The sequence below is a fragment of the Neopelma chrysocephalum genome, unplaced genomic scaffold, assembly GCF_003984885.1.
Source record: "Neopelma chrysocephalum unplaced genomic scaffold, ASM398488v2 Primary Assembly neopelma1_70, whole genome shotgun sequence".
In the NCBI taxonomy this organism is placed as follows: domain Eukaryota; kingdom Metazoa; phylum Chordata; class Aves; order Passeriformes; family Pipridae; genus Neopelma; species Neopelma chrysocephalum.
In genome coordinates, this window is record NW_020897730.1 from 3235114 (window position 1) to 3261141 (window position 26028).

General features: G+C 36.9%; 3 protein-coding genes across 9 annotated transcripts in view; all 3 read right to left on the reverse strand.

Moving 5' to 3' along the window:
• The window catches only part of GRK7 (G protein-coupled receptor kinase 7), a 33710-nt gene extending 24626 nt beyond the window's left edge, over positions 1-9084 (reverse strand). Inside the window, exon 1 of the mRNA XM_027685949.1 lies at positions 7913-9084. The gene's annotated coding sequence lies outside the window, so the exon portion shown is untranslated. The remainder of the gene's footprint in view (positions 1-7912) is intronic.
• On the reverse strand, positions 356-6966 carry RNF7 (ring finger protein 7). Of its 2 annotated transcripts, none has more exons than XM_027685950.1 (3): positions 6757-6959; positions 3564-3611; positions 356-2096 (listed from the first exon to the last, which is right to left on the reverse strand). In XM_027685950.1, exons 1-3 carry the CDS (start codon positions 6932-6934, stop codon positions 1978-1980), a joined length of 345 nt encoding a protein of 114 aa, XP_027541751.1. In that variant the 5' UTR covers positions 6935-6959; the 3' UTR covers positions 356-1977. The 2 variants fall into 2 exon arrangements, with proteins under 2 accessions (XP_027541751.1, XP_027541752.1); XM_027685951.1 differs by having other exon boundaries at positions 2040-2096; positions 6764-6966.
• A 1485-nt stretch (positions 9085-10569) lies between the features above and the next one.
• The window catches only part of RASA2 (RAS p21 protein activator 2), a 45789-nt gene continuing 30330 nt past the window's right edge, over positions 10570-26028 (reverse strand). For 2 of the 6 annotated variants that reach the window (XM_027685945.1, XM_027685946.1), the window contains 12 exons: positions 25103-25209; positions 23806-23892; positions 23641-23718; positions 23118-23191; positions 21766-21872; positions 21399-21481; positions 20321-20529; positions 19459-19562; positions 18668-18857; positions 15963-16048; positions 13328-13398; positions 10655-10675 (listed from right to left, as the gene is read on the reverse strand). In XM_027685945.1, the coding sequence (XP_027541746.1) occupies positions 13361-13398; positions 15963-16048; positions 18668-18857; positions 19459-19562; positions 20321-20529; positions 21399-21481; positions 21766-21872; positions 23118-23191; positions 23641-23718; positions 23806-23892; positions 25103-25209 (1163 nt within the window). In that variant the 3' untranslated portion in view covers positions 10655-10675; positions 13328-13360. Of the gene's footprint in view, positions 10676-13327; positions 13399-15400; positions 17806-18667; positions 18858-19458; positions 19563-20320; positions 20530-21398; positions 21482-21765; positions 21873-23117; positions 23192-23640; positions 23719-23805; positions 23893-25102; positions 25210-26028 lie in introns of those variants that run through there. The other 4 variants (XM_027685944.1, XM_027685947.1, XM_027685942.1 and 1 more) reach the window with 3 other exon arrangements.

Sequence of the window (26028 nt, forward strand, 5' to 3'; positions counted from 1 at the left end):
CTTATGTTCTAGCTGAACCTCAATTACTGGTCAACAAGATACTTATAATACACAAACAGATACACAAAAGTATCAGCTGCTTTGATTTCAACATTAACTTTCCTAATACCTCATTTGTTTCAATACCCCTTTGACCCAACACTTTGGAAAAACTTTTCTACAATTGTAATTCTCAGGTACTCTTGCCATGCACATGATGTGAACTAAAAGTAGGGCTTGTTACTCTCCATATTCACCTACAGACCAAAGAAAAATGAAGAAAGAAGTCCTCTGATGGGACTAGATGGCATTAACAGAGGTTACAGGATGGAGCCTGGGACCAAAGTCAGGCAGAGAAAATAGACAGTAGGTAAGATACAGTTCAACTTTGACAAGCTAAAATTTATTTCCACATCCATTCATATTTTTTTTTGCAAAAATTTTGGGAATATTTGTACACAAGCAGAAATACTCCTTAACAATGTAAATGCTATAGGCACTTCATTACTACTGTTGAAAGACAGATATCATCTGGGATAATGACAAGGGACGTGACACAGTGTAACAGTGACACAGAGGATTTGTTTGATCTCAGTGTGTAATGAGACAAAAGCTGTATTTAAAAAATTTAAAACATCTTAAAAACAAGATTACAAGTAATAAACAAAACCAGAGAAAACTCTGCATAAATGTTTGATGACACAAAGATTGCCATTGGAACTACTTTATACAGTGAAGATAAACCTCTTTAAATGTACTTAAACAGAACCAGATAGAAGTACATCTGTGGAGAAACACATTAAACATTTAAGATGATAATTTTGAAGTAAACAATGCATATAATATTGCTTCAATTTCACCCATGTTGATTAACCATTTTATTAATCCTGAATTTGTTACAGACTTAAAGCAGTAATTCTACCTCTCCATTACACATACTAAAAACACCCCACAGTGTATGTTCAGATTAATAGTAATTACTTTGGATATTTAGGGAAAAGACAAAAGTCAGAGGCAAGTACTTAAATATTTGTAAGAAAAAGATCACAATTCATATATAAAAGATGATATATTGAGGATTTCCACAAAAAAGAAACAATGTTTCCAAAACACTGTAATCAGTAAAAAGATAATAAAGAAATTTCTATTAACTGAATTTTCATGAAACCACAACTAAACATTTTTTACCACAGATTTAGTTAGTGCTTGTTTTCCTTGGGATATTTCAATTATCCATTTTGTTTGCTTCCTATATTAGTGAGCTAACCAGCAAGACTGTCTACACCTCTAGTTAACTGATATCAAATCCATGTCTTTGTACCAAATCTCTCTGGATTAAAAATACATATCTCCATGATCGTTAACAGAAACATGAATAAAAATTATTAATGTGGTTAAATTTTAATATTATGTACAGATTATTACAGAGCAGCAGATTTAGAGATACAACAAAAGTCATAAAGAAAACCTGAATTAGAAATGTTTAATACAGCGTGATGGAAAAAGCACATTGTAAATGTTTTACACACTCTTCATTTCAGATTAAAAACCAAAACAGTTCCTAAAAAACACACTGACTGTGTTTTTGTATACAATATTACTTAAAAATATTTTCTTTATCTTGACAGTAAACTATGCAGTGTATCAGACTTACAGGTAAGGTCACCCTTTCAATTAATTCATTTATCTACGGAAGAACATTACATTAGGGTATAATCTGCACCACCACACTTCTACGCTCTGCTAAAGGTAACACTTTATTTGTAGCAGATACATTTTAACGTAGTGTCCCTCCTTTCAGTTGCAGAACACCTGCAGTAAGACTGACCATTGCCTCCTCCTACAGCAAAGAGCACAAATCAAACCCACACTGACCTTTGCAGCAGATAAACTAAACAAGTCATGTTGTGATTGACATGTTCCATTCTTTTGCACTGAGCATATGGCATAAGACACACACTATTTCAACAAGTTCAACAGACAAAAAACTTCCAGTTTTTATTTGCCTATTCTCTGGACTACCCAGTCCTGCTGGCAGAGGGGACAGCGATTATTCTGTTTCACCCACAAGGACATGCAGCAATTGTGGAAGGAATGATTGCATTCTCCCCAAACCACTGAAAGAGAAGAAAGAACATGTTCCAGTCACACTCAGCCGTTCAATCAACACCTACAGCAAGGTCCAAACTATCATTATCAAATATTTACAGCCACTGGAAGCTTTAGAGACAAAACAGGTCATCAGTAATTTATCCACTGAAACTGGAGTATTATGATCATCCTGAAGATAATCAGTTCTCTGTCATCAACCTTTTACTTATTTACAATTATGTAAAAAGGAATTGCATATATTCTCACCTTCCTGTATTAAGTGACACAGTTTTGTGAATGTATAAACACATTTATCAGTTCTGGCCAGGAAATAAGTGCAACTATCTAAGTTCTTCCCTGTATCTTCCCCAGTACCAAAAAAAGGCAATGCACTACTGACCCACTATCACGGAAGAGGGTCTCACTCAATTCTCATGGGAAATGTTTCCACTGAGATGTATGAGACCAAGGAGGCACATGTGACACAGTATATAGCCTGAAAATGGGACCTTGGACCAGAACTTATCCACAGGCTGCAATTGTTTCAACACAAACAAAAGTGTTATCTGTTGGCCATTTACTCCTGAATAGTACTAGTTACTTTGCTTTTTTCCCTTATTAGCTCATTTTCCCCACAAGAATAGAAGGGTATCAACCAAAGGAGTGCTGTAAATCATGCTTTTTCCTCTCTATCTTAAATAGGACACTTAGCAAGCCAATTAAGATGTCTAAAACAGGAAAATCCTATTGTCTTTAAAACAATCATAAAAAACCAACAGTGGATTAAATTTGAGACAATATACTTCAAAACACAAAGCACAAGGGCATGGAAAGGTTTTCCACTGGTTTAAAAGTTGTCTTAAAGGTTTAAAGCAAACTCTTTGAAACAGTTTTCACTGTTTCCAGATTGAACATGTCACAATTAAGATTTTCTTTTGCATACATTGGTACTAAAAGTACTTTTATGCTTAAATAGAATTACAGCAAACTCAAATTATTGCACTTCTTAAAAAGGAAAGTGAACAAACAAGCCATGCCTCCACTATGTCTGAGTTAAGAGTGGGAAAAATACCACTTTGTAACCCAGACATACACGTATTTCAGAACACTGGATTTTTACTGCTGTTACCATTGTACCTTCTGGCATGCACCTCATAAGAAAAAGTAGCTTTTTCCTACCCACTTCAAAAATGCACATTAGGATCTCCTCAAATATGCTTACAGTGAAACTTAAACCTCTCAGCTGTGTACATGTTGACAGCAAATTTGACAGTTCTGTACATGTTTACAGCTCAACTGACGTGAAAACTAATTTTATTAGTGCTCAAAAATAAAGCATAAATTATTACTAATGTAAAAAGATGACACAATGTAGAATGAAACACCAGTTTACTTTTGAGCATTAATAAAATCAGTATTCCCTTCAAACTTTAACATGCACCATACTGAGAGAAGCTTCAATTGAAAAACAAGCGAATGAAATCACTACATACCAACACAATCTTCTTGTTTGTTTTCAGCTTGACATCTAAGACAGGCATCTAAAAGTAAACAAGAACAAGACTCAATTTGATTCTCAGGATTCCATCTTAAGAATAGGTTTGTCAGAGGAAAACATAAACTCTAAAACAAATTTACAGAGGTAAAAATCACAAGTTTTGATATCTGATTCAGCCCTTTAACATTAAATAGTCCCTCTTAAATTCTAAAACTGTGCAAATGACAATGAAATAAATATCTGAAAGAGATCAGAAGAACTATAAACTGTCCAACAAGTTTTGTTTATTTTCTATTGCTTTGGTATTTTCATAACTTTTGCTGAAAAAAAGCCTTCTCCATTTTGTAGATATAACAACCAGCAGATTTGTGCCAAGGCACTCAGGCATATTAAGAGTAGAGCAAGCACAAAGCCAAACCTTAATTACAGGACTTTGTTTTTCAGATGTTAGCATCTCCTTTTAAGGAAATCATTGACAATTTTGAATTTTTAGGCTTCATATCTCTCACCACAACTCCCACCTCCTATTACTTTTTATAGTAATTTTCTTTAACAAGTACCTGCATGTAATTTTCACAAGAATTACACACGTGCAAATACAGTGGTAAATTTGATAATATAAATTAACATATAAACATGGAACAATATCTAATTAAAAATATTTATCATCTTTATGCATTCTAGTCTGTGGCTGCAGGACCGGATGGCAGGTCCAGGACTCAATAAGATACAGAAGTGACAACTTCCAGGCTTCCCACTGTGCCACACACATACAGTGGAAAAATGGCTGTTTCTCCTTTGCCCTGACATGGGCTGCCACTGCACATACCATGCACACCAAAAAGTGTTCCAACAGTTCTGGGAGCAAACACATCTTCATCTCCCCCAAAGAAAAGGAAATAGTTTAAACAACTGTTCTGCAGGTTGGATCAGGCCTACTTGTCACTAGTTGGACCATACTCTCCTAGAAGACAGAAACACAATGTGCTACAGGAATTTAGATTTGAGCATTTTTGCTCTCTCTGCCAGATAGGGCCAGCACTTCTGTTTTAGATTTATCTGCCCAGACATTCCTCCTTTCCTCAGGTAACAAAGAACAAAGAAGAGAAAACTGAAACAGTTGCCCTTTTTCACTGAGATAAAAGCAGAACAGTAAACAGTTTCCTGTTGTCTGTTCCTGTACTTCATATTTCCACAGCAGTTAAGGGCCAAGGTGCAGGGAAGATTCTGCCAGACTGCTTCAACTTGTATCCTGGTCCCTGGGAGCACACTGATCTGGGGCCAGGGCAGAAAGCTGCGGCAGACTGGGAGTCCCAGTAAAAGCAGCTGTCCTATCTAGCCCCGGATTTGTATTTTTAGACAGAGAAGCAGCACAGAGCTGAGGGCAGAAATCAATGCCACCACACCAAAGTAAGCTGTCCCCTTCTTACATCATAACCCCAAGGGTGTGTCCGAAAGGGTAAGGAAAGCTAAGTCACTACTGCTGCAATCCTGCCCTCCCCAGTTAACACTTGCATTTTTGCTTCTTTCCCTTGTGCACTTTAAGACCACCTTGGTTCAAGGAGTTAAACTCAGTAGAAAACTGAGCCAGCTAACACCTCCTTCCCTTGTAAAAGTCAAACAAACTAACTTTCAACAAGTGCCAGTGTCAGTCTGGCACTGCCCCCAGCCTAAGGTTACTGCAGACGCAGTGGCTCTACAGGAGCCAGGCCGGGTCTGGCAGGGTCAGCACGAAATTACCGAACTGAGGTCAGTAACGATCAAGTTTCACGTTCTAACAATGCGGTTTGTTCTCAAAAATGGTTCCCAAATTTTTCTGCTAGTTTCGGATTAAAAGTACTCCCTTGGACTAGTTATGAAAAATATAACCTTTTAATTTTTTTAACTTTTGTAATAACTCTGGGAAAGATTTTGTTCATCTAAGACTTCTTTTATAGTGTCCTGTAACAGGCTAGTTATAATGGGGATAAATACATCTTTAAAATTATGGCTTACATGGCAAATGAAGTAAATTTCATTTTTCCACGGTGGTCTCTGTTTAGCACAGAAAAGCAAATAATCTAACACGCTTATGTTCAAAGGTGAATCTCCCATCACTTCAGTCTGTGATGTATCTTTTTTCCTCTAGTACACCTTTTGCCTCTTGTTCCACAGAAGGTTCTCAGTACAAACATATATGAGAAATCACAGCACTGCAAATTTTGTCTCATTTCTGTTAAACCAAATCCTGACTGGATTTGCAGTACCATGGTTCCTGGACTCAAAAAAGCAAGGTGCTCTGGAGGGAATCTTGAATCATTTGTCCTGCCAAACTGTACCAAGCCCGATTAAGAGGACAGTTATATCTAGGATGACTCAGCATAATAGTAAAAATCGGATTTACAAATACAGCAGAGGAAAAATTTAAACAATTTTTGAAGAACCAAGATAAATATCGTATTTGCAAAAGATGTCAGTAAAACCAGTAATGTCTGTCAAATACGAGGTTGCTTTGAAAGAGAGTCTCTGGAGTTCAAAACCAGGTAAATTAACCCCTTACTTTTCAATAGATTTCTCAGTACATTCATGTGTATTAAACAACACCAGTAATCAGGAGGCTTGTGGAATAGTGTTAAGACACTCTGGATTAACAGATTTGAAAAATGAATTTATATCTACACCCGGAAAGGCTTCTTAAAAAAAAATTAAAGAAACCCAAACCAAACCCAACAAAACACCACAAGCAGCAGCCCCGCACATGCAGCACTTGGCTCAGCTCGGCTGTAACTCGGTGCTTGCGGGGTTTGCCGGCACAGCAGCACAGCCCTCAGCCGAGGGCGGCCCTGCCCAGGACGGGCCGGGCAGAGCAGCACGGCCCCCCCGGGCCCGGCACAGCCCTGCCGAGGGACGGGCGGCCCGGCCCGGCGCTCTCGCTGCTTCCCCGACAGCGCCGGAGGGGCCGCGGGGCTCGTGTGGCCCCCGGAGCGCGGCGGCCCGGCCCCCGCGGGGCCCTCCTCCTCCTCCTCCTCCCGCTCTGGGGAAGGCGCGGAGGAGGAAGCGGAGGCGGGAGGATCAGCCCCCCCTCCCGCCGGAAACCGCGTCCCAGCGCTGCGCCCGCCGAGCCGGGGCGGCGGGCACGGCCCGGGCACGGCCCAGCGCCCGGCCGGGCCCCCCCGCCCCGCGGCCATGGCGGCCCGCCCGGCGCTTACCCATGACCTGCACCCGGCAAATGGCGCAGGTGTCGCACTCCACGTCCCAGCTCCACATGGCCACCGCGTTCCACTTCTTCAGCGAGAACATCTTGTCGGGGCCGCCCGCCTTGGAGCCCGCGGAGCCCGGCAGCGAGTGGGGGGCGCCTGGCTCGTCCCCGTCCTCCACATCGGCCATGGCGGAGGGGCGGGGACGCGGCGGCCGCGCGGGGCGGCAGCGCCACCCCCCGGCGGGAGCGGGAACGGCCGCGCGGAGCCAGCGCCGGCCGGGCTGGGATCGGGAATTCTGCACGGAAAGGGAGGGTAAACATCGGAACGGGCTGCCCGGGCTGGCGGAGCCACCGTCCCTGGAGGTGTTTAAGGAAGGACTGGACGTGGCACTCGGTGGTCTGGTTGACGGGGTGGTGTTGGGTCATAGGTTGGACTTGCTGATCTCAGAAGTCTTTTCCAACCTAATTGATAATGTGATTCCGTCTTGGATTCCTCTCAAAGTCTGCTGTCTCTGGTTACAGGGTAGCAATCTTTCTTGGAAAATGGTCGATTAAATACACCTACTTTGAAATATCGGAACAGGACAGTCTGAGTTTACTTGCCAGTTTATCAGCTTGAATTTGTGAGGAGACAAAAGAAATCAGCAGAAAAATAGATGAGTTGTGAAGCACTAGAGAACTACAAATTTTAAAGGGAATTTTAAAGTGGCCGATAGCATTAAAAAGTAAAATATCTACATATACAACTACATACACCTTAAAAAGTGGAGCTTCAAAGTGTGCGTAAGAACAAAGCTAAACAATATACACCATTAGTTTAAAAGACAATAGAAATTCATATTTATTTACTAATCTTTACCCAAAAAAAAGATACAAAATTGACTTTTCCAATACAGCACCGTCTCTTTAACCCTACTTAAAGTTTGTTAAATACTGTTGATTTCATGTACAAATTAAATTTAAAAGATACAATATTCTATTTGAAGTTAGAAGAAACAAATTAATGGAAGTTGTAAGAGCTAAAGTTCACCGTTTTTCCCCTTTCTCAAGACTTAGCAGTATTTAATCTACACAACAGTTCTATGACACTGCCAAACAAATCAACTCCATTCAGAGCACCAACAAATCATTTGCTTGGCAGCTTTAGAAACATATGCAGTATTTACATTTTATGTAGTCTAGGATATTTCCAGGGAGGTAGACCCAAAACCATTTACATACCAGCCCATCACACACCCCAAGCAGGAAGGACCAACAACAGGCCATAACAGATGCACATGGACCACACAGGTTCACCTCAGCTTATCCACAAAAATGCAAAATGCTTAAGGCAAAAGTGTTCTCTAGCACTGATTCTGACCCTTGTGTGCACACATCCACACACTCCCCTCCCTCTTTAGTTTCTGATTAGTTCACTGTTAGGTCTCTGATCACACTGCAGAAATCTCAGTATGTCCCCGTAGGTTTAGGTGGTTGGGCCAAACTTTGATCATCAGTTTGCAAAGCTGAATTACTCCAATCACACTTACATTGTTGGCTGAGGCAAGATCTGAAATGTGTATTGGGTCCCACTTGCACAGTAGAAAAAAATTCAGTTGATTCTCTATTCATTAACCCACTATCAGAAAAGTCATACCAATCAGTATTTATCCTCACTGTTCTGCACTACGACCACTCCAGTCCTGTGGACTGTGGTGCTAAGCTTCAAAAACTAGGGTTCAAAAACAAAAACATGCTGCTTACTAACATGAGAAATTTTTACTCTCACTACCACTTAAAAAAACAAACCTAGTATTGGTGCTCAGCAGAAATGCTGCCAAGTTGAGTTTTCAAAACACTAACTTGTTGTTTGTGCCAATATACCTTCAATAACAACTGCTGCTGATTGCCACAGCTGGGTTACGTATGATGAAAAAGGCACAGGAATAATGATGCGCAAAAACACAGCATAAATAAGGCAGAAAGTAAAAAATGAGATATTTTAAAGGAAAGGAAGGGCAGACACAGAAGCTGCGTTTCTTAATCTCCTTTTACCATTCAAAATCTAATTCCATCCAAATATGTACTTCTGCTTGTAACAGAAATCTGTAAATCAGCTCTTAGATGATAACAATAAAGTAATATGTAATACGTAAATACATAGGTAAATTTTGAAATTCATTTGAGAAAAGGCAATTTTGGATAACATGAATGTCACGATCTGTAATCAAGCCCCAATTTTCTTTACATTGAGGAGCTAGAGAATCTTTATTTGTAGAACTCTATTAAATACTCAAAATTGTAACCGTTCCTACCTTCAGTGACGCTGAATATAATCAGTGTTAAAACTCACATTGGTTTGATGCTCTAAACGTAAAATAATTTCCTGCTTGTCTGGTGTGGCAGAGTGCTGTACACTTTGCAAATTCAAATATAAACCATACTTAGATTAGCAGTGAAAGTAGAGCAAATATGATACAGGTACCTTTAACTCTGCTTTACAGAAATGATAGTTTCCCAACTAATAATTATTTTCTTGGCTATTTGATCACCTAAAGGGCCGGATAAAAATTTTCAAGCCATTTGGAGAAATAGTTCTAGAATTCACCTGTTACCTACAGCCACACAGGACATTAAGGAGGTTGCAACGGGAAAGTGGCACAAACCATGACAGCTTTTTCAGTGAGTTTTCTCTATGTAGTCACTGTCTTTACTGTAAATAAAAAAACATTATTTCAGACTGGGCATTTTCTCATCTCATTCACACATAACTGAAAACATTCTGAATGGAGTATCTAAATATGAGAACTTGAACCAAGTTCCTTTCAACCCATCAAGTGATTGTTCAGCAAGATTTAAAGCTGCTCAGCCAATTCTGTGCTGTAGAATGGGAAAAAAAACCAACTTGTGAATGGAGACATTCGTAACAGTAGGTATCCAAATCTGAAATATTGTTTTCTATTACACAATTTATAATCAATTAATTTACTGTAATAATTTCACAGGAAGAATGCAGTGTAATTCATCAAGGACTGATTCTGGGTTCTGATTGTCTCCATGTCAAAAAAATACTCAAAGCTCCAACCTAACTTACATAAGTGCCATAACAGTGTTCTTTTCATACCCCTACTCCCATTTCAAATTAATACACAGATGCATCTTCATCTTGTAAGAACATTTTCATTCTCTATACACCTTTCCAAATGCTGAATATTGCGCAGACAGTGGTTTGAAAGCATGTATAATGCTTTTCATAGATTTTCATGAATCTTTTGAGAATGGAGATGTCTGGAAATAACCTGATTTTGTTCTTTTTTTCTTCCTTCTTTCCTCTTACAACTTTTTGAAATTTTTGTTGGTTTTGGGTTTTTTTCCCCCAGTTTGTTTACTCCAAAACATAGAATTGAAAATTATTTTTATTAAAAACAAAACTGTTATGACAATGTCAGTTTTATGATAATGCAAAGAACAGTTATGTAAGTATGTGTGTATCTTGGCCAACTAATGCATGTGCTGGACTGTATTATCCCACTTACTGTTTGTTCTGTCAATAGACTAACATATATCAAAACACTGAAGGACTGTGTCCATTTATCTGCCAAAGAAAATAATTTAAGCATAGTTCTCTGCCAAAACTATTTGTTAAACTCTAGATGATCTGTGTCTCTCTCTGTGCCACTTTACCAATAGGAATATGCTACACAGGACTATGCATGACCAGCACTAAAACTACTGCTGTGGTTAGAGCTGAGACTTGGGCAGGACAGTGGGGCTGCAAAAGAGGAGGAGAGCACAGGAAACAGAACTCTATCAGCACCCTGACTCTCACCCCTGACAAACCCACCTGGAGTAGTTTTAAGGTTTTACTGAAGCTGCCAGATGCAATTGCCAAAAAGGAAAAGAGACTTCAATGTTGGAATGTACATCTTCTGTGAAACAGAATCATGAAGCTGGTGTGCAGAAATACAAAAGAAACCACAACAGGAATTAGGGAAACATAACAGCATTTGTGGAATAAACTGCATACTTTTACACTGGGAGGGCCTCACTGGGAGACTGAAGAAATCACAGAAATATATTGCTACCCAGACTAGCCAATGGAGATAAAGTACATCCTCACCATTTTCCATCTGTTCCCATTTACGTATGTGATTTGGCATGAACTTCACTGAAGGCCAGGAATGAGCTCAAAGACAGTCAGATTCTTAAAGGCACTGTGCTTTACTCATTAAGTAAAACAAATGAACATTCATGACACGTAATGCATAGAAGAGAAATCCTTATAAGTTTATAGGAACTTATAAGAAGTTATAAAAAAACCCTTAATGACCTCTGCATGGGAACCTTTCTACTTTCATGGGAAAACTGTGTCACAAAAGACTAAATAGATCCGGACTTTGTTGAGCTGCTTTAATGAAGCCTAAGCCTTTGGAACTTCTCCACTGTTCATACAACACCCAGGCTCATCCCTCTCTCTTGCAGCAGAGATTTAAAGCCAATGACACAAAGACCCCCAACTGCTTTAGAAATTCTACACTCTGTTTTTGTTTGCTAATTGTTTTACTCTGGAGTAAAACTCAGCTATTACTGTACCCCCTGAACAGTGTTAATTTTCAAGTTAGAGGCCTGTCTCATATTCCATTTATTAATTTAAAAAACCTGTGGAGATAAAATTATACATATTTTAACTGTGGTCATGGTTAGCTGTTTTGAGAATGGAGCTACATTCTGAATTGAAAACTGAAAGCCGATTTATGTTGTTCTGTTGTTGTGCGGGGGTACAACCCCTGTCTATTTGGAATATTGACATTTCCTATAAATTTGTGAGGTAGTGCAATTTGTCTTTGTATTTTTAACATCTCACTGATATTTGGATCCTGCCTTGTATCAGTATGGACCATAAGCCACTGTTAGCAAATCCTGCCCTTCAGTCAACATCACACTTCCCTTCTCCTCCTCAAAAAAATAAAAACACCAGCAAGAGGAGGCACATATAAACTTGTCTATGGAAACTCCCTTTACTCACACATTTAACTTCCTGGAAGGTATTGCATAGGTGAGCTTTATCTCCTCATCATTCACATTGCAGACATTACATCCTGTGTGCCATGTCACAACACACGTCTTGACTTTGACCCACATTTCTACTTTTAGATTTTGGCCAAGGTAGTACCAGAATAAATGCATATACAATTCAACTATATACATAAATAATAAAACCCCCAAAACTCATGTAAATGTCACAACATGACAGAATGGAAAAACTTGACTGGAACCTGAATCAACTACTCAGGAGGACGCTACATTAATTATTTTGGTTGTCACAGAAATCATCGTATGTTTTGTGTTTTAATAAAGTTATGGAGTGTTTCAGGAACTTGTCCTTCTGTTTTTCCACTTGTACAGCTTGACGCTTTATTTCAGATTTCATATCTAGGATTATTTCTGTTTCAGTTTTAAGATATGTGTAAAATCAATAAGGTAATCTGCAACATGTTTATTCTAATTTATACTAGGGTAAAACACCGAGATTAGAAGCAAAGGTGAGCAAGGGAAAGGTACAGGACTAAGCACAACTTGTGAGGTAAATTATAAGCTATAATGCATCATTTTAATATCACAGAATCACTGAATCAATTAAGTCGGAAAAGATCTGTGAGATCAAGTCCAACCTATGACCTGACATGACTCCATCAACCAGACCATTGCACTGAGTGCCTTGTCCAGTCTCTCCTTAAACACCTCCAGGGATGGAGACTCCAGCGCCTCCCTGGGCAGCCCATCCCAAAGTCTGATCACCCTTTCTGTGAAGAAATTCCTCCTATGTGCAACCTAAACCTCCCCTGGTGTAGCTTGTGACAATGAGAAGACTCAAATGTACAAATGCTTGCACAAACCTTTTGGCTTCTACTGTCACCCTCTGGGTGAGATAAAATAACCAAGAATTAGACAAGGCATTTTTGCCTGCATCAGGCACCTTTTAAATACATTTGAATTACAGAGGTTACAGGGAAATACTTCTTCCTCTTGGACTTTTTAAGTTTGCATTGCTATAAAAACATAACACTTTGTCCTTCCCCAGCATTGAGAGACTGAAATGTATATACTTACCCCCCTTTCATTAAGTAAAGGTCTGTGGATGAAATGCAACAAAATTGTCAGCTCTGAGCATTACTGTAGATCACTTTATTCATAAAGGGGAGTTTCCTTCTTACTAATTTTATCTCTGTTCCCTGCTTTTTGCTTGTTTCTGTATCCCTGGCAACAGTGTCACAGTGAGCAGGAAGAGCAAAGGCTGAGCAGGGGGTGTCAAACCCCGGGAGCTCCCAGCCCTGGGCTGCTCCCAGCTACTGAAGTGACCCTCTGGTGCAGTGCCTGCTGACCTGGGGGAAAGCACTGCTGGAGGGGGGGTCTGGCTGGCTTTGGGGCCTTCTGTTGTTAAATACACACACAGCATCTTCTCTCTCTGCTCCCAGACACAATGGAGTCTGTTACTGAAACACCAACCTGGAGTAAAGCAGGGGTTATCTTGGATTTTTTGAGAAATCAGAACCAAATCAGAATCTGCACTGTTTCAGAGGGACCAGATAAGAGATTTTTACCTTTAAGTCTTGTATTCAAGTCACACTGTAGATTTACTTTGGCTGTTCTATGATTCTCTCAGCTTTTTTCCCTGTGTATGAAGAATGACCAAAAACAGAGGATGAAAATGGGGAACAAAAAGCAAACTAAATTGTTTGATTGGATTCAAAAGGCCACATAATTTATGTTTCTAAAATCAGTGTAAATATTTACATTCTCTTTTTGGTGAAATTGTTAGCTAGACTTCATATACAACTACCACAGCATTTGCAATAGTAATTATGCTAAAATAATTATGAACTCAAACACTTAAAAATCTTGATCATACTTAATATGATCTTCCATAGAACTGTAAGATTTATACATATGGACGATTTTGTTATTTTCTGTAAAATTAATTAATGTAAAGAATGTTTTAAAAACATTTCAGCAAGGTCATCTTATTGCTTTTACTTAAAAAAAACCCCAACCCAAAATAGTCTTAAAAGTATATGCATTTCCTGAACACTGCAGCCACTGAATCTTTTTAAACCTTACTTACAATTATTAACCTTTTTGTCCTTGATTTAGGTATATAAAATGCCTTTTTAAACTTACATTTTAAAATTTAGTAATTTAGCTAAATTACAGTCTATATTCCCAGTCCTTATAGCTCTACTGTATTTTTTTTTAACAGTTGCTTACATTGATGAATCTCAGGAATACACAAGTATTTCAGCAGCAATCTCATCACAGCTGAATATAGTAATACTGACAGAGCCTCCTTACTGCTAATAAAGAATTTCTGGTTTATTTAATGTGTGTAAATCGTATTAAACCTTTTTTAAATATGCTTCTCTAAGTATTTGTAAGAACCTTAAGTAAATTGTCTGTTCTACTGGAAGTTGCTTATTACTGGGAGCTTATTGGCCTAGTTTTGATTTCATATGGATGCTCTTTTAAAAACAATACTGATTCTGTCCTTATCACACATTGAATGTTGCAAACATTAAAAATGTCTTCTACTTTTCTCATATATTATTCACAGAATCATAGAATCATTTAGATTGGAAAAGAGCTTTAAAATCACCAAGCCCAACTGTTCACCCAACACTGCCAAGTCAACCACTAAACCATATCCCTAAGTGGCACATCTACAGATCTTAAATGGGAATGCCCTTTCCAAGTCACAATTTAGGGAAAGCTCAGGCTAACGGAATGGTTAGAGAAGGTAGCATACTAGCAGTGAAAAGATCACCCTGCTCTAATCACAGAATCCTTAGAATACTTTATTGTTCACAGAAAAAAATTCCTCCTGTGCTTCCGATTTCATATTTAAATTCCTCTGCTTTCTAATCCCTGCTAAATGAATGTAGTGACCACACATATGGGGCCTTAATACAGTTTACCTCAGATTAATCAAAATTATTCCAAAATTGCTGGAAGGTTTGCACTGTAACTCCTAAAAAACGCTTCCATACCAGCAAAAAACAACAGGTCAGTTCTCTGCACAAGGAAACAAAACATCTCAAGACATTAAAATGTGCTTGTACAAAATTATCTTATAAAAAAATGCCATAAACATAGGAGGGGATAGCAGGTGGTAAAAAAGTGCCCAGATTACATAAAAAAAACCCCACAACAGCAGATTGATAAAAGTAAACATTTTTTCCATTTGCAATGTATTTAAAACAGTTCAGACAAATTCTGTAGCTGCTGCTGGTACATAGGACAGGTAATGGAAGACAAACCAGTAGGCAGGAAAAAAAATTAGTCATGTAACACTAAGAACTCAGCAGCAGGTATCCTTCAACACATCAGACTAATCACGGCAAACTTTTTAAACTGCCAAATCACCAAGACTTCTATGCATGCTGTTACACCCCATGGTGAACCAGCACTTCTCTCTCCAGTCACTGATCTTAGAACACAACAGTGCTCTAGATGACCATGCAAGACCCCTCACGTCAATCTTGGTGTTTTTTATTTCCCCCCCGTCAACGAGGTTTCTCTCTTTATATCCAAGTCCTGTACACGACCCCCTACTCATTCCGTCTCCAGATAAATGCTAACATTTTAAACAGCCAGGGCTCACAATAAACACACAGCATATCTCAGGTTTGTTGTCATTTATTTCTGAGTTATTCTCAAGCAATGTTACAAAACATTTTAATGTCTTGATACGAAAATAAAATTTAAATAAAAATACATTCAACAATACATCATCATAATAAAAATTAAAACTTTTACAATCCTAACAGAACTAATTACTGAATAACATCACCTTTCTAGACTAATCAAAACAAAGGCAACTTTTATTAATAATCATCCTACTTGTATCTAATTAAATTCTAGAACATCTACTGAATCTTAAAACATTATGAGAAATCAAATCCTAATGTTCACAAATATTCAATGGCCTCTGTTTTTTATTTCAATATTCCAGTACCAAAGCAAAAAAAAAGTGCATATTAAGAAAACCCAACAATGTTGCAAGAGTATACAACTCAATTTTTCATAAATTTGACTTGGAAAACAACAGGAAATGACTCCAAGGAACAGACAATTTGCCACAGGGTTAATCCATATATGACAAAACTTAACTTTGACACTCAACCACATTCAACTTTGTTTAATGGCAGCTTTTGATTAATGGCAATTAATCTTTATCTTTACCTTGGCAAAACACATTTCTTGGCCTTACTGTATTCTCCCTCAATTTTAACAGTTGGCAAATAAAAGTCCCTTCAAACACATCAAATCTGTAAAAAAGGAAAAGGCAAAAACAGCTGAGGTGATTAAATGATTGTGATGTTGCAGACACTACTACTGAATCCTGGATATTCTAAAATAGTTTGGTATTAAACCAAATAGTCATTCTAACAGGTTACATTCATTCCAAAAGAGATTTCAATCCTGTCTTGCCACCTTGCTTCTATTACAGAAAGTCTCCCTACAACAGTATAATAAATGTATGGTAATTTAAACAGCTTACTGTTTCAAGCATTGTGGATTTCTCTTCTAAGGTACATTTCTAATTAATCTGGCCAAATCATGATTGGAAAAACAATGCAAAACAAAAAACTAAAAAAACCACCCAGCAAAACAACATAAGACCCCACAGAAAATACTCCAAAAATAAAAGTACCACATATAACTTTTATTAAAAATAATATTCCAAGGAGTACCATTGTATTTAATACTGATGAAGCAAAGTTGCCACAGTAATACCTTTGCTTCTTCCTGGTTATATACATATATGTTTTCTCAGCATAAACCTAACTTCTCAGACGAAGTAAGCAAAAATTAATCTTACTAAAGTCAGGAATGCCAGTTTAAAATTGTGTTAAGTGGCAAATACAAATCCACATAACTAAAGATACAAAAATATTCACTGAAGCATTGCTTAAAGACAAAACAATGTTGATCATTCAACTGATCATAACAAGCAGATACTACAAAGTATCTAAAAATAATCTGGGGTAGTCCAGATATCTAAAGTGCTTTGAGTGATTATAACAGAGATTATTTATTAGATTTGTAGTCAAAAGTTGAGCTGGACGTAGTTATTACTTTTTATAAAAACAAGAAATAAAATCATACACAGGATGATGTTAATTGATCAGTACTTAACCACAATCTGTTCACATTTAAATTTTTCTATCTGTAGGCAAACCTATTTAAAAAGAATGTTACTACCCTGCATTTCTTTTTAGATTAAGAAAAAATATGTACCTTAAAAAATGCTAAAGAAAATAGATAGTGGTCTAACGTCACTCCATATATTACTCACCCCAAATGTAAACAAGAGGTACAACTTAAGTTCCCTGATTTCTTCTTTAGTACTTAATAACATAACTAACACTGGTATCTGCTGTCCAGATTATTTGCAGCATATACTGCAAGATTTTGTAAAACTTCACCTGTAGATAAATCAAGTCCTGACAACAACTAATACAAGGAAAAAAAAAATTCAAAGGTATCGAGTGTGAAGCTTTCGATCTTTTCCATGTCATGGTGTCCTGGGATTTCTATTTCAAGATCTGTATCAGCAGGGCAGGCACTCATGGTAAACTCATGCAAGTTTGCAGTGTATGTATTGAGAGATGTAATCCAACCAACAAATGCAGTGTGGATTTTCTTCCATTAAAAAGCTTATTTGTTTAGAAAGTTCTTTCCAATAAGACAACAATGGCAAAACAACATTTAGATTTATTCACACCTGTTACTCCAAGAACCTGGAACTTCAAGTTCTTCAGCAAAATGAGAATAAACCTTAAAGACCAGATTTCCAAGAAGATATTTTTCTTTTAAATATTAAATAGATTGTCAACACAACTAGCATTTACGTTCATTCTTAAATACTTTGCAAAAATGCTTATAATGAATTTAAAAAAACAAACAAAAAAAATGAAACAAAAAACCAAAACACTCTAGAATATTTCCAGTTTCTTTTTTTTCATCCACGTGTGCCACAGCTTGTTTTGGTTAGGAAACTTTTCCAACAATTGGATTTTCTCTGCAAAAAAATGAAATATTATATGTAAATATTTTTAAGGTTAACATTTTCTTTCTAGTTCTCATCATATAATTTTAATGTATTAAAAAAAATTTCTACAATTAATTGTGAAATTCCATGATTTGCAAAAACCTCATTTACTTTCACATGAGACCTCCAAATCGAAATAAAATTTTCCAAACAACTTGGATCAAACACTAACCTAAACAAACCAGACTGGGGTTTGAGTTTTGGTTTGTTTTTTTTTTTTGCCTGGTGAATCAATCCTTACTGATGGAAAGAAGAAATCTGAAAACTTGCTATGCTGTTCCACAGACATAACCCAGGACTGAAGAGAATTAAAGAATGTGCTCTGGAACAACAAAGTACTCCAAAGAACAGGTGTTCTGTTTTTTTTTTTAACTTCACCAGAAATAGTGTTTATCATTGAATATGGCAAGTGAAGTACAAACAGTAAGCCTACTGCCTGAAAGAGATGTTTCTGCAAGGTAATTTTTACAGTTTCATACAACTTGATATTTCAATTATTTCTTACACAAAATTTTGGAAAAAAAAATAAATTAAAAGGTAGGAATATAGTTAGGGATAAATTTTGGGTGCACTTCAGGTGTTAAGTTGCAAGGAAACAGTCATTGCACCCACTTAGAGGAATCTCAACAGGAACACAGATGAATCCCAGACCAGAACTTGTATCTTCTAAGCTGCACTACTACAAATGATGTACCTTATTTTCTCCATGTCTGTGTTGTCTAACTCTACCTTTATCTTTGTTATCTCTACCTCAACAAGCCTAGCCTTGTTCTGTGATTTTTTTTTTCCAAAATACACATTTATCTATGTCAAAATTACAAGAGATACTTACTCACTACCATATTTAGCACTAGATGATCTCTTCTTTTGGTATTTTTCATGCGATTCATTCAGCTTTTCTACTATATCTATTATCTGCTTAAGAGTATGAAAAGTTGCTACAGAGTCTTCAATGGTGAAGTTCGAATAATCATCTGGCTCTTTCCGTGGACCTTGATAGACCGCGATGCTTCCACAAGCCTCTACAAAAACGACCACAGTCATCCCAATTAGAATTTCAACAATTAACAAACACATCTAACTCTTACATAAATGATAATTCCAAAAACCTGAACAGTAAAGTTACTCTGGCTTTTACATAAAATGGAAGAAGACAAAAGCAGGAGACAGTATCAACTATGTGTATTTCCAGTTCTCTGGGTTATTCTCTGCTAGTTGTGTTCACCAACCAATAACCACGTGGAGCATCCAGTTCTCTCCTCTTCACATTAACAGAAGTCCAATGCTTTCTTGCAACTCAACCACATTCAACAGAATTCACCACAAAGCCAGGAAAGGGACAGCAAAGACACAAGAACAACCTGCTATAGTTGCAGTCTCTCTGCTTAAACTATTAAAGCTATTACATATATGGAAATTCAATTAAAGAACGTGCACAGCTCATATCTACTGTAAAGGAATGACTGAAGAACGTCAGACACCAGCGCACTGAGAAGACAGGAGTGCAATCTCTTGCTCTTCTGTTATTTTCAGGTAAATTGTTAAGACAAAATGATTTTATAGGCCTAAAGAATTAGAGCTGAATAATATCAGTATAATTCTTCTGAATTATCATTTGAGTACCTTCCAGCTTCTGTAGTTTAGATCTGTTGATAGTGAAGAGTGAGTAAATTCTTTCTGTCTCTCTGTCTCCATCAATCTCAATTTGTGTATCAGCAGGAACATCTCTAAAAGGTGAACAAAGAGACAGGTAGTCAAGATAAGTAATTCTTGAAAGCAAGTAAAAACTGATTCTTTTTCAATATACACATCCTTTTAATATACTTGTCACTCACATATAGCGTCACAAAACACAGTCTGTAATTTATGCAACCTATCCAGTTAAGGATAATTTTATTTTTAAAAAAGATCAAAGCATTTATTTGTTTTCAGAAATCAGCAGCTGACAGAAAGGCATTAAAGCATTACATAAGATGTTATTCAGTTTTCTGACATACCTACAAAACTCAAATGATTTATCAGAATCTACACCCAAGGTTATTTAGTTGATTTTCTTAAACACACCGTTTTAAAAAATGTGAGGTTCAACTAAAAAAGTGACTGTATAAAACAAGGTCATTGGGGAGAGAAGACTTCCAGGTTACCTCTCTGCAGCAAGGTATTTTAATTATTTCATTTAGATGATCCTATTTCTGCATTCACCTTGGCATCTGAATTAAATCTATTATTCTGCAGAAGAAGAAATCAACCACTGGATATTTGTGATTTACATGCTGAATTGATTACCTTAATTTCATACAGTGGCTGACAAAGTAACAGACTTACTGAAATTCAGTTCTTTGTTCCTTACACTAAGGCACATTTTTAGTACATAACTTGCTGAAGTAGATAGGGAAAGCCTTGCTTTCATGTTTTCAAGTCATAAAGTGAATCACACATTTCCTACAGAACCCGTGCACTCTCCTTTGAGGAAGGAGCAACTCACGCGGTGCAGCGAGCGCAGCCCATGCTGTTCTCTATCGTGGCCTTGCAGCAGAGCCAGTTCCCGTTCAGGAAAGCAGACGGGTGGTAGAAGCTCAGCCTCTTCTGGTTGCACCTCGTTACCCGGCAAAGAGCCTCTATCCACTCACTTGCTTCCACACAGTTATTTGCTTGGATATAGAGTGGCTTTTCTCCATGAAGGACCTGAAACATCTGTAGAAGAAACACAACATTATCCTGCTCAGTGAAAACATCCGCTTACTGAGCAACTTTGAACACGTCAAAAGAGATTTCAAAGCTCAGGCAATTCAACAACGTCAAATTGAGACAGAAAGCGAGACAAGGGAGAATGACAGACATTTCACCTCTTTCAAATACCCAGACCTACTTAGGAGAAAAACCCCACCCAAACAGCTCCCTGTGTTCCACCTACACCACTTCCTCATCCAAACAGGAATTCTTAAAAGAATGATGCATTTTCTGCCCTCTTCATTTACGTATCTTTAAGTGGGACCCCAGACTTCATGAAGCATGACCTTCATCCTTCCTATCCTGAGAGCAACAGAAGATTCCCAGAAGTCTCTCCTTTTAAGCCATCCTCGGCCTTAGCTGTACTTTTATCAGCTTTTATCACTGCCTCAGAATTCTGGATTAAAATAATAGAAATAACTGATATGTTACAGGACCAGAATGAGGCTGTGAGCACAGACAACTGTGTGAGCTGATGAAGGTACTGAAGGAAGTTCTCATCGAAAGGAATAAATACCTATCTAGTAGAACACAATGTAATTAAAAGTGCTCTGTAATAAGGTCATGTAGTTTTAACCTTCATTCCAGAAATTTGGCAAGGAGGACAGAAGTCAGAATCAGTCAGAAAAGTTGGTGCAGATTTCCATATTTCCAGGTTAACAATATTCAGAGTACTTGGAGATACTGCACATAGCTTCTTATTCTTGATCCATTAAAAAGACTTTTTGCTGAAATGTTTGGTAATGGCGTTTCATTAACTCTATAAACTAATTATAATCTTTTGTATTTAAGGAACACATCAAGAATTACATATAAACTATCTTTTGACCCACATTTTTCTTGTTGAAGGAGCTCTCATCAAGTTTCTCCACTGCAAGGATGTTTTTGATTGGAATAGTGAAAATTGGTTCTTTATCTGTAAAAAATTGTAAACAGAGGAGTGAAACAACCTGTAAGAACTGTTTTAGAACCTCAGTGCACTGACATTGCAGTTCAAGCTCTCAAAATATGCATTTTTATTATTGAGAAAATAGACATGAATCAGAGAGAAGCATTTATTAATCAAGGCAAAGGTAACTAAAATACATCATAGGTATTTTAGGAAAAGAAGAAGATGATGCCTTTTTAAAAGCACAAAGTAGATGCACACACTTAGAAAACACTGAAAAATAAAACTATCAGTAAAATAAACACAATTACCTTGCTGTTTGTGGTATGTGAATTCTCTGCTTGTTAAACAGAACCACCGCTTCTTGAAATTCTTTTTACCAATCCGAGTCCTCCCCTGAGCTCTTTTGTACATTTCTCTGTAAAGACACAATCAAATGAAATGCAATCATTACTCTTCAGAAGAGCTTTCAAAACCATTTATTGAGACAACACATTACTGTTCAGCAATATAAACATCTACTTCATTATACATTTAAAAAAAAAAAAAAAATCTATCTTTTAGTTCTTCAAAACAGATCCCCAAGATCACCTCCCAACATGGTGATCGTGCAGAGGGTTCCAAAAACTCCCAGAAAGGAGTCTGAAGAACACACAATTGAGACTTGTGTTTGTAGCAGTAAATCTGGAGGGGATATTTACTCATTCAGATCAAGAATTCAAAATTTTCCAAAAGGGAGTAAGGTGTATCCAACTACAAGATCCTCTCCTTCCTGCCACTTTCTCCATATGATTGTACTTGGCCTTACCTGGATCAGAAATTGAATATAAATTAAATGACACTGAACATCACTCAATAGCAAGGGCAGACACAAGCTGCATTCCGTGCACTTTAAGTGTACTCACTGCTAACTAATTTTTTGGTTTTGAGCAACAGCCATCAATTTATAATACCATAACTGAGTGTTGATCCACTTGAATTTCCTCCTTCATTTCTATCCAGTATCTTAATAAGACACACTCTTCTTTCTTGTTTGAAATTTGGATGCCTGTTTTACAGAAGATTCTTTACTTCCTATAAATCTACTTCTCAAATAAATTAAAATATTTTTCCCCATGAATGTTGTTTGAATAATCTATCAGCTAGTCTTGATCAACACCAAGAAAACGACAGTTTATTTCTTAGGATGACTTACTTTCACCTCAATAGTAAGTGATAGAATGCTGTTATAAAAATTAAGTATTTCAATTACAGAGTAATTTTTTCTCCTACTTTAAATGTAGAACATTTAGCTGGCTGAGCTTAAACAGCATGTAGAGTAATTCTAAATTAATACATTCTTCTAAAATACACTTTCACAATCCTCAATAAACCATCACAGAGCACATGCTGGACTGTGACAGTAATGCAGTCAGTTTTTAATAGGTTTTAAGCTGCTTTTAATTACTTTTTTCCCCGAAAGTATTTAAAAGATGTGTTAGCAAAGTTTACAGTTGTTCTTTTAAACTAATTCTGCAAACTAATAAAGAATTATCTTAAATTACAGATATCAGAATTTCTGCACTCTATCAAACATTTTAATAAGCTTTAATCTGACATTGGTATTAATGAAGAAACAGTAAAGTCAATTCTGTTACACGGTACAGATTCAAGATGTATTTACCCTTCCTTTAGATGCACTGGCTCGCTCAGACCACTGGGCTCTTTACTTTCAGTAGAGGAAACATCATCTAGGAACTTAAGGAAAAAATACAGGGAATATATACTATTCAGAAATACATTAAAAACAAAAGCTGTTCTGAAAATATACATGAACAGTTTCTCCTTGAACAGAGCAATTACTTTATGCAACAGATGAAAACAGATTGCAGGGACTGGAACAAGGCAACAAGAGATGCCCATAAGCCACACGAGCTTTCTTTAATTAGTTCCTGAACAGCAGATTCAATAAAGTCTGTCTCAAAAAAAGTATACTTTATTTTTTAAACTAAATTAGCTTAGTTTGCTATGTATAAAACTTTGACTGTGTTGACTTTGCTGTGTTGTTTTTTGGGGTTTTTTAAGTCTGAAATGGACCACAACTTTTCTTTTGCTGTCTAGTAGAAAACTGAACAATAACACAACCTTCTAATAATGAAGACTGATCAAATACACCAACCATTAAAAAACATATAGTTGAAAGGTACCTTTTTAACAGATTCAGTAAATTTTTCTTCTTGAAATGTTTTGAAAAACTCGCACATAAAGGTCTCCTTGAAACTTGACTGAAAGAAAACGTATATTGACATAAATAAACTTTCACAGAATGTTCATCATGTCTATTAAATAAGAAAGAATTTTAGCAGCCTTACAAGTTTGCTTTTGGTCAAACTTCCCCAACTCCCCAAAGTCTGGATGGCTTTTGATATAAGAGTTAATGTTCTAGAAGTTTGTGCATCCTAAAACAAAGAAACAAAATTCAGTAGTCACATTTTTTTATGATTATAGGTAAAACTGATTTGAAAATGAAAATGTCACAAAAATTACTATATTACACAATGTAGTAAATCTGACACATTTTCATTCCTTTCCTTTGCCCCAAGAGAAAAAAGTGCATATGAAATATTATACAGTTTATAAACTACTGCACAGTGCTCAGTATTTTACTCACTATCACTGGAATTTAGTATTAGTACTTGGAAAAATATTTTTACCTATAGAATATCTCAAACCCCTCAAATCCTGTAATCATTACTACACATCTAACAAACTCCTGAACAATAAACATAATGAACTATTGCTGGACAAATGGTATAAATTTTCATAATACAAAATGAATCTCAAATGTTGTCTTTAAGGCTTTTACTTAATTTGTTTGCTACTTCACTGCTTGCATTTTAGTACAGGATTATAAACACAGCCCCCAAATGCAGCCCTGCTGTTCTCTTTCAAATGTTTAACTCTCAAGTGCTAAAATCCTTCAATTTTTTTTACTCAATAAACTGGATAATCAAGGGAATTAATTAACATATATATTTTTTTCTTTTGAAAGCACAACACGCATTAACTAAATAAAAGAAGCTAACAAAGATAACCTTGGAAGTAGATTTCATATATGTTCTGCATTTCATAAGAAAAATACAGGTTTTTTAATCTCCATATTTCTATCTTTGAAAATTTTTTGTTATGTGTATCTACTTGACAACTGAAAATGGAAAATTTGGCAACTCACTGCAACTAGTGGAGTCCAGAATAAATACACCAACCAATTATTATTATCTACAACCTCTGCTTAAGACACAAACAGAAATAAACATAGAAGTGACTTCTGGATATTTAACTTCCTTGGTGGAAAGAACGGATGCAGTTGAGGCCCATAACTTAAAGAACCCTCAGTCATGTTACTATTTTAACCAAGCAGCACATATCTAAAAAAGGCACAGCATCTTTAGTATTAATAGCTCTGCCACATCATTTCAGAACACCCCAGAAAGACTGAAAAATCTGATGCTTAAAGAAATGCAAATGTCTTATTTCCTTTGAAAACTGAACCTAGAGATATTTAGTCATCTAATTTCCCACTCATACCCACTGAGAGTAACTGAGGCCTTCCCACATCAACAGATCTGACGGCGTGAATAAAACAGAACAAAGCGTCACGAAACTTACGGGATGGTGAGGTCGTAAATGAAAAGTATGAGGTGAGACTACGGCTACAGCAAAGAAACGGAGAAACACAAAGCTGCTCACTGCAGAATACTGTACATGAGGGTCATCTGCAGAGAAAAACCATGAAATGTAACATGCACTAAACTTAACAGGAAATAATGAAGACAGTTAACATAAAAATCCTTGAGAAGATAACATCAGAGGAGACATTTATATTTTAAAATAGAAGAGAAAAATCAATGAAGCGCATGAAATGGGAAAGGTGATCATGGTAAGAAATGTTCTACTTATAATGGAGGGTTTATTTCTCTGAGAAGTTCTGTTCCCATACAACGGGGTCATCAGCTCCACTGCTAGGAATGATGAGATGGCTGCAAGCATTTACATCCACAGTGTTCATGAGGTATGGCTGTATGCTGGGAGCAGACAAAAAACACTGCACAGTTGCCTCTAAACACTGGGGCTTACTGGATTTATTACCCTTGGAAAGCTACTCACACATCAACTCGCACACATTAATGCTGCATGACAAATAGTCAACACATATGAACAAGTTTAATTCCAGTTCTGAGTTGCTTCATAAAACCATAGTGTTATATAATTTTGACGATGTAAATGAGGATTTTTCATTTAATATTGTGAGTATATTTACACTTTTATATTGGGAAATACAGTGGGATCGCATTCTTACTCTAATGACCACTTGAATCTGATCTGGGAAGTTAGCTGTTCTAGAAAGACTGTCTAAACCAGAGCAAATCATGGCTTCAGTATCAGTGACAAATATGAATCTGAGAAATGTTCCACATTAGGAGAAGCATATTCTTCACCTGTAGCTTATTACATGACATTTCAGATTTTAATTGACTGAAGTGTGAGAGCATTTCAGACCTACCACATTATTCCTATATTAAAACTATTCTGTT

Coding starts and splice junctions, on each gene's coding strand:
- RNF7 (XM_027685950.1), bottom strand. CDS start 6,934: ATGGCCGATGTGGAGGACGGGGACGAGCCAGGCGCCCCCCACTCGCTG. Junction 3,612..6,756: donor TTGCCGGGTGCAGGTCATGG/GTAAGCGCCGGG, acceptor GTTTACTTTTAG/ATGCCTGTCTTAGATGTCAA. Junction 2,097..3,563: donor CAAACAAGAAGATTGTGTTG/GTATGTAGTGAT, acceptor CTTCTCTTTCAG/TGGTTTGGGGAGAATGCAAT.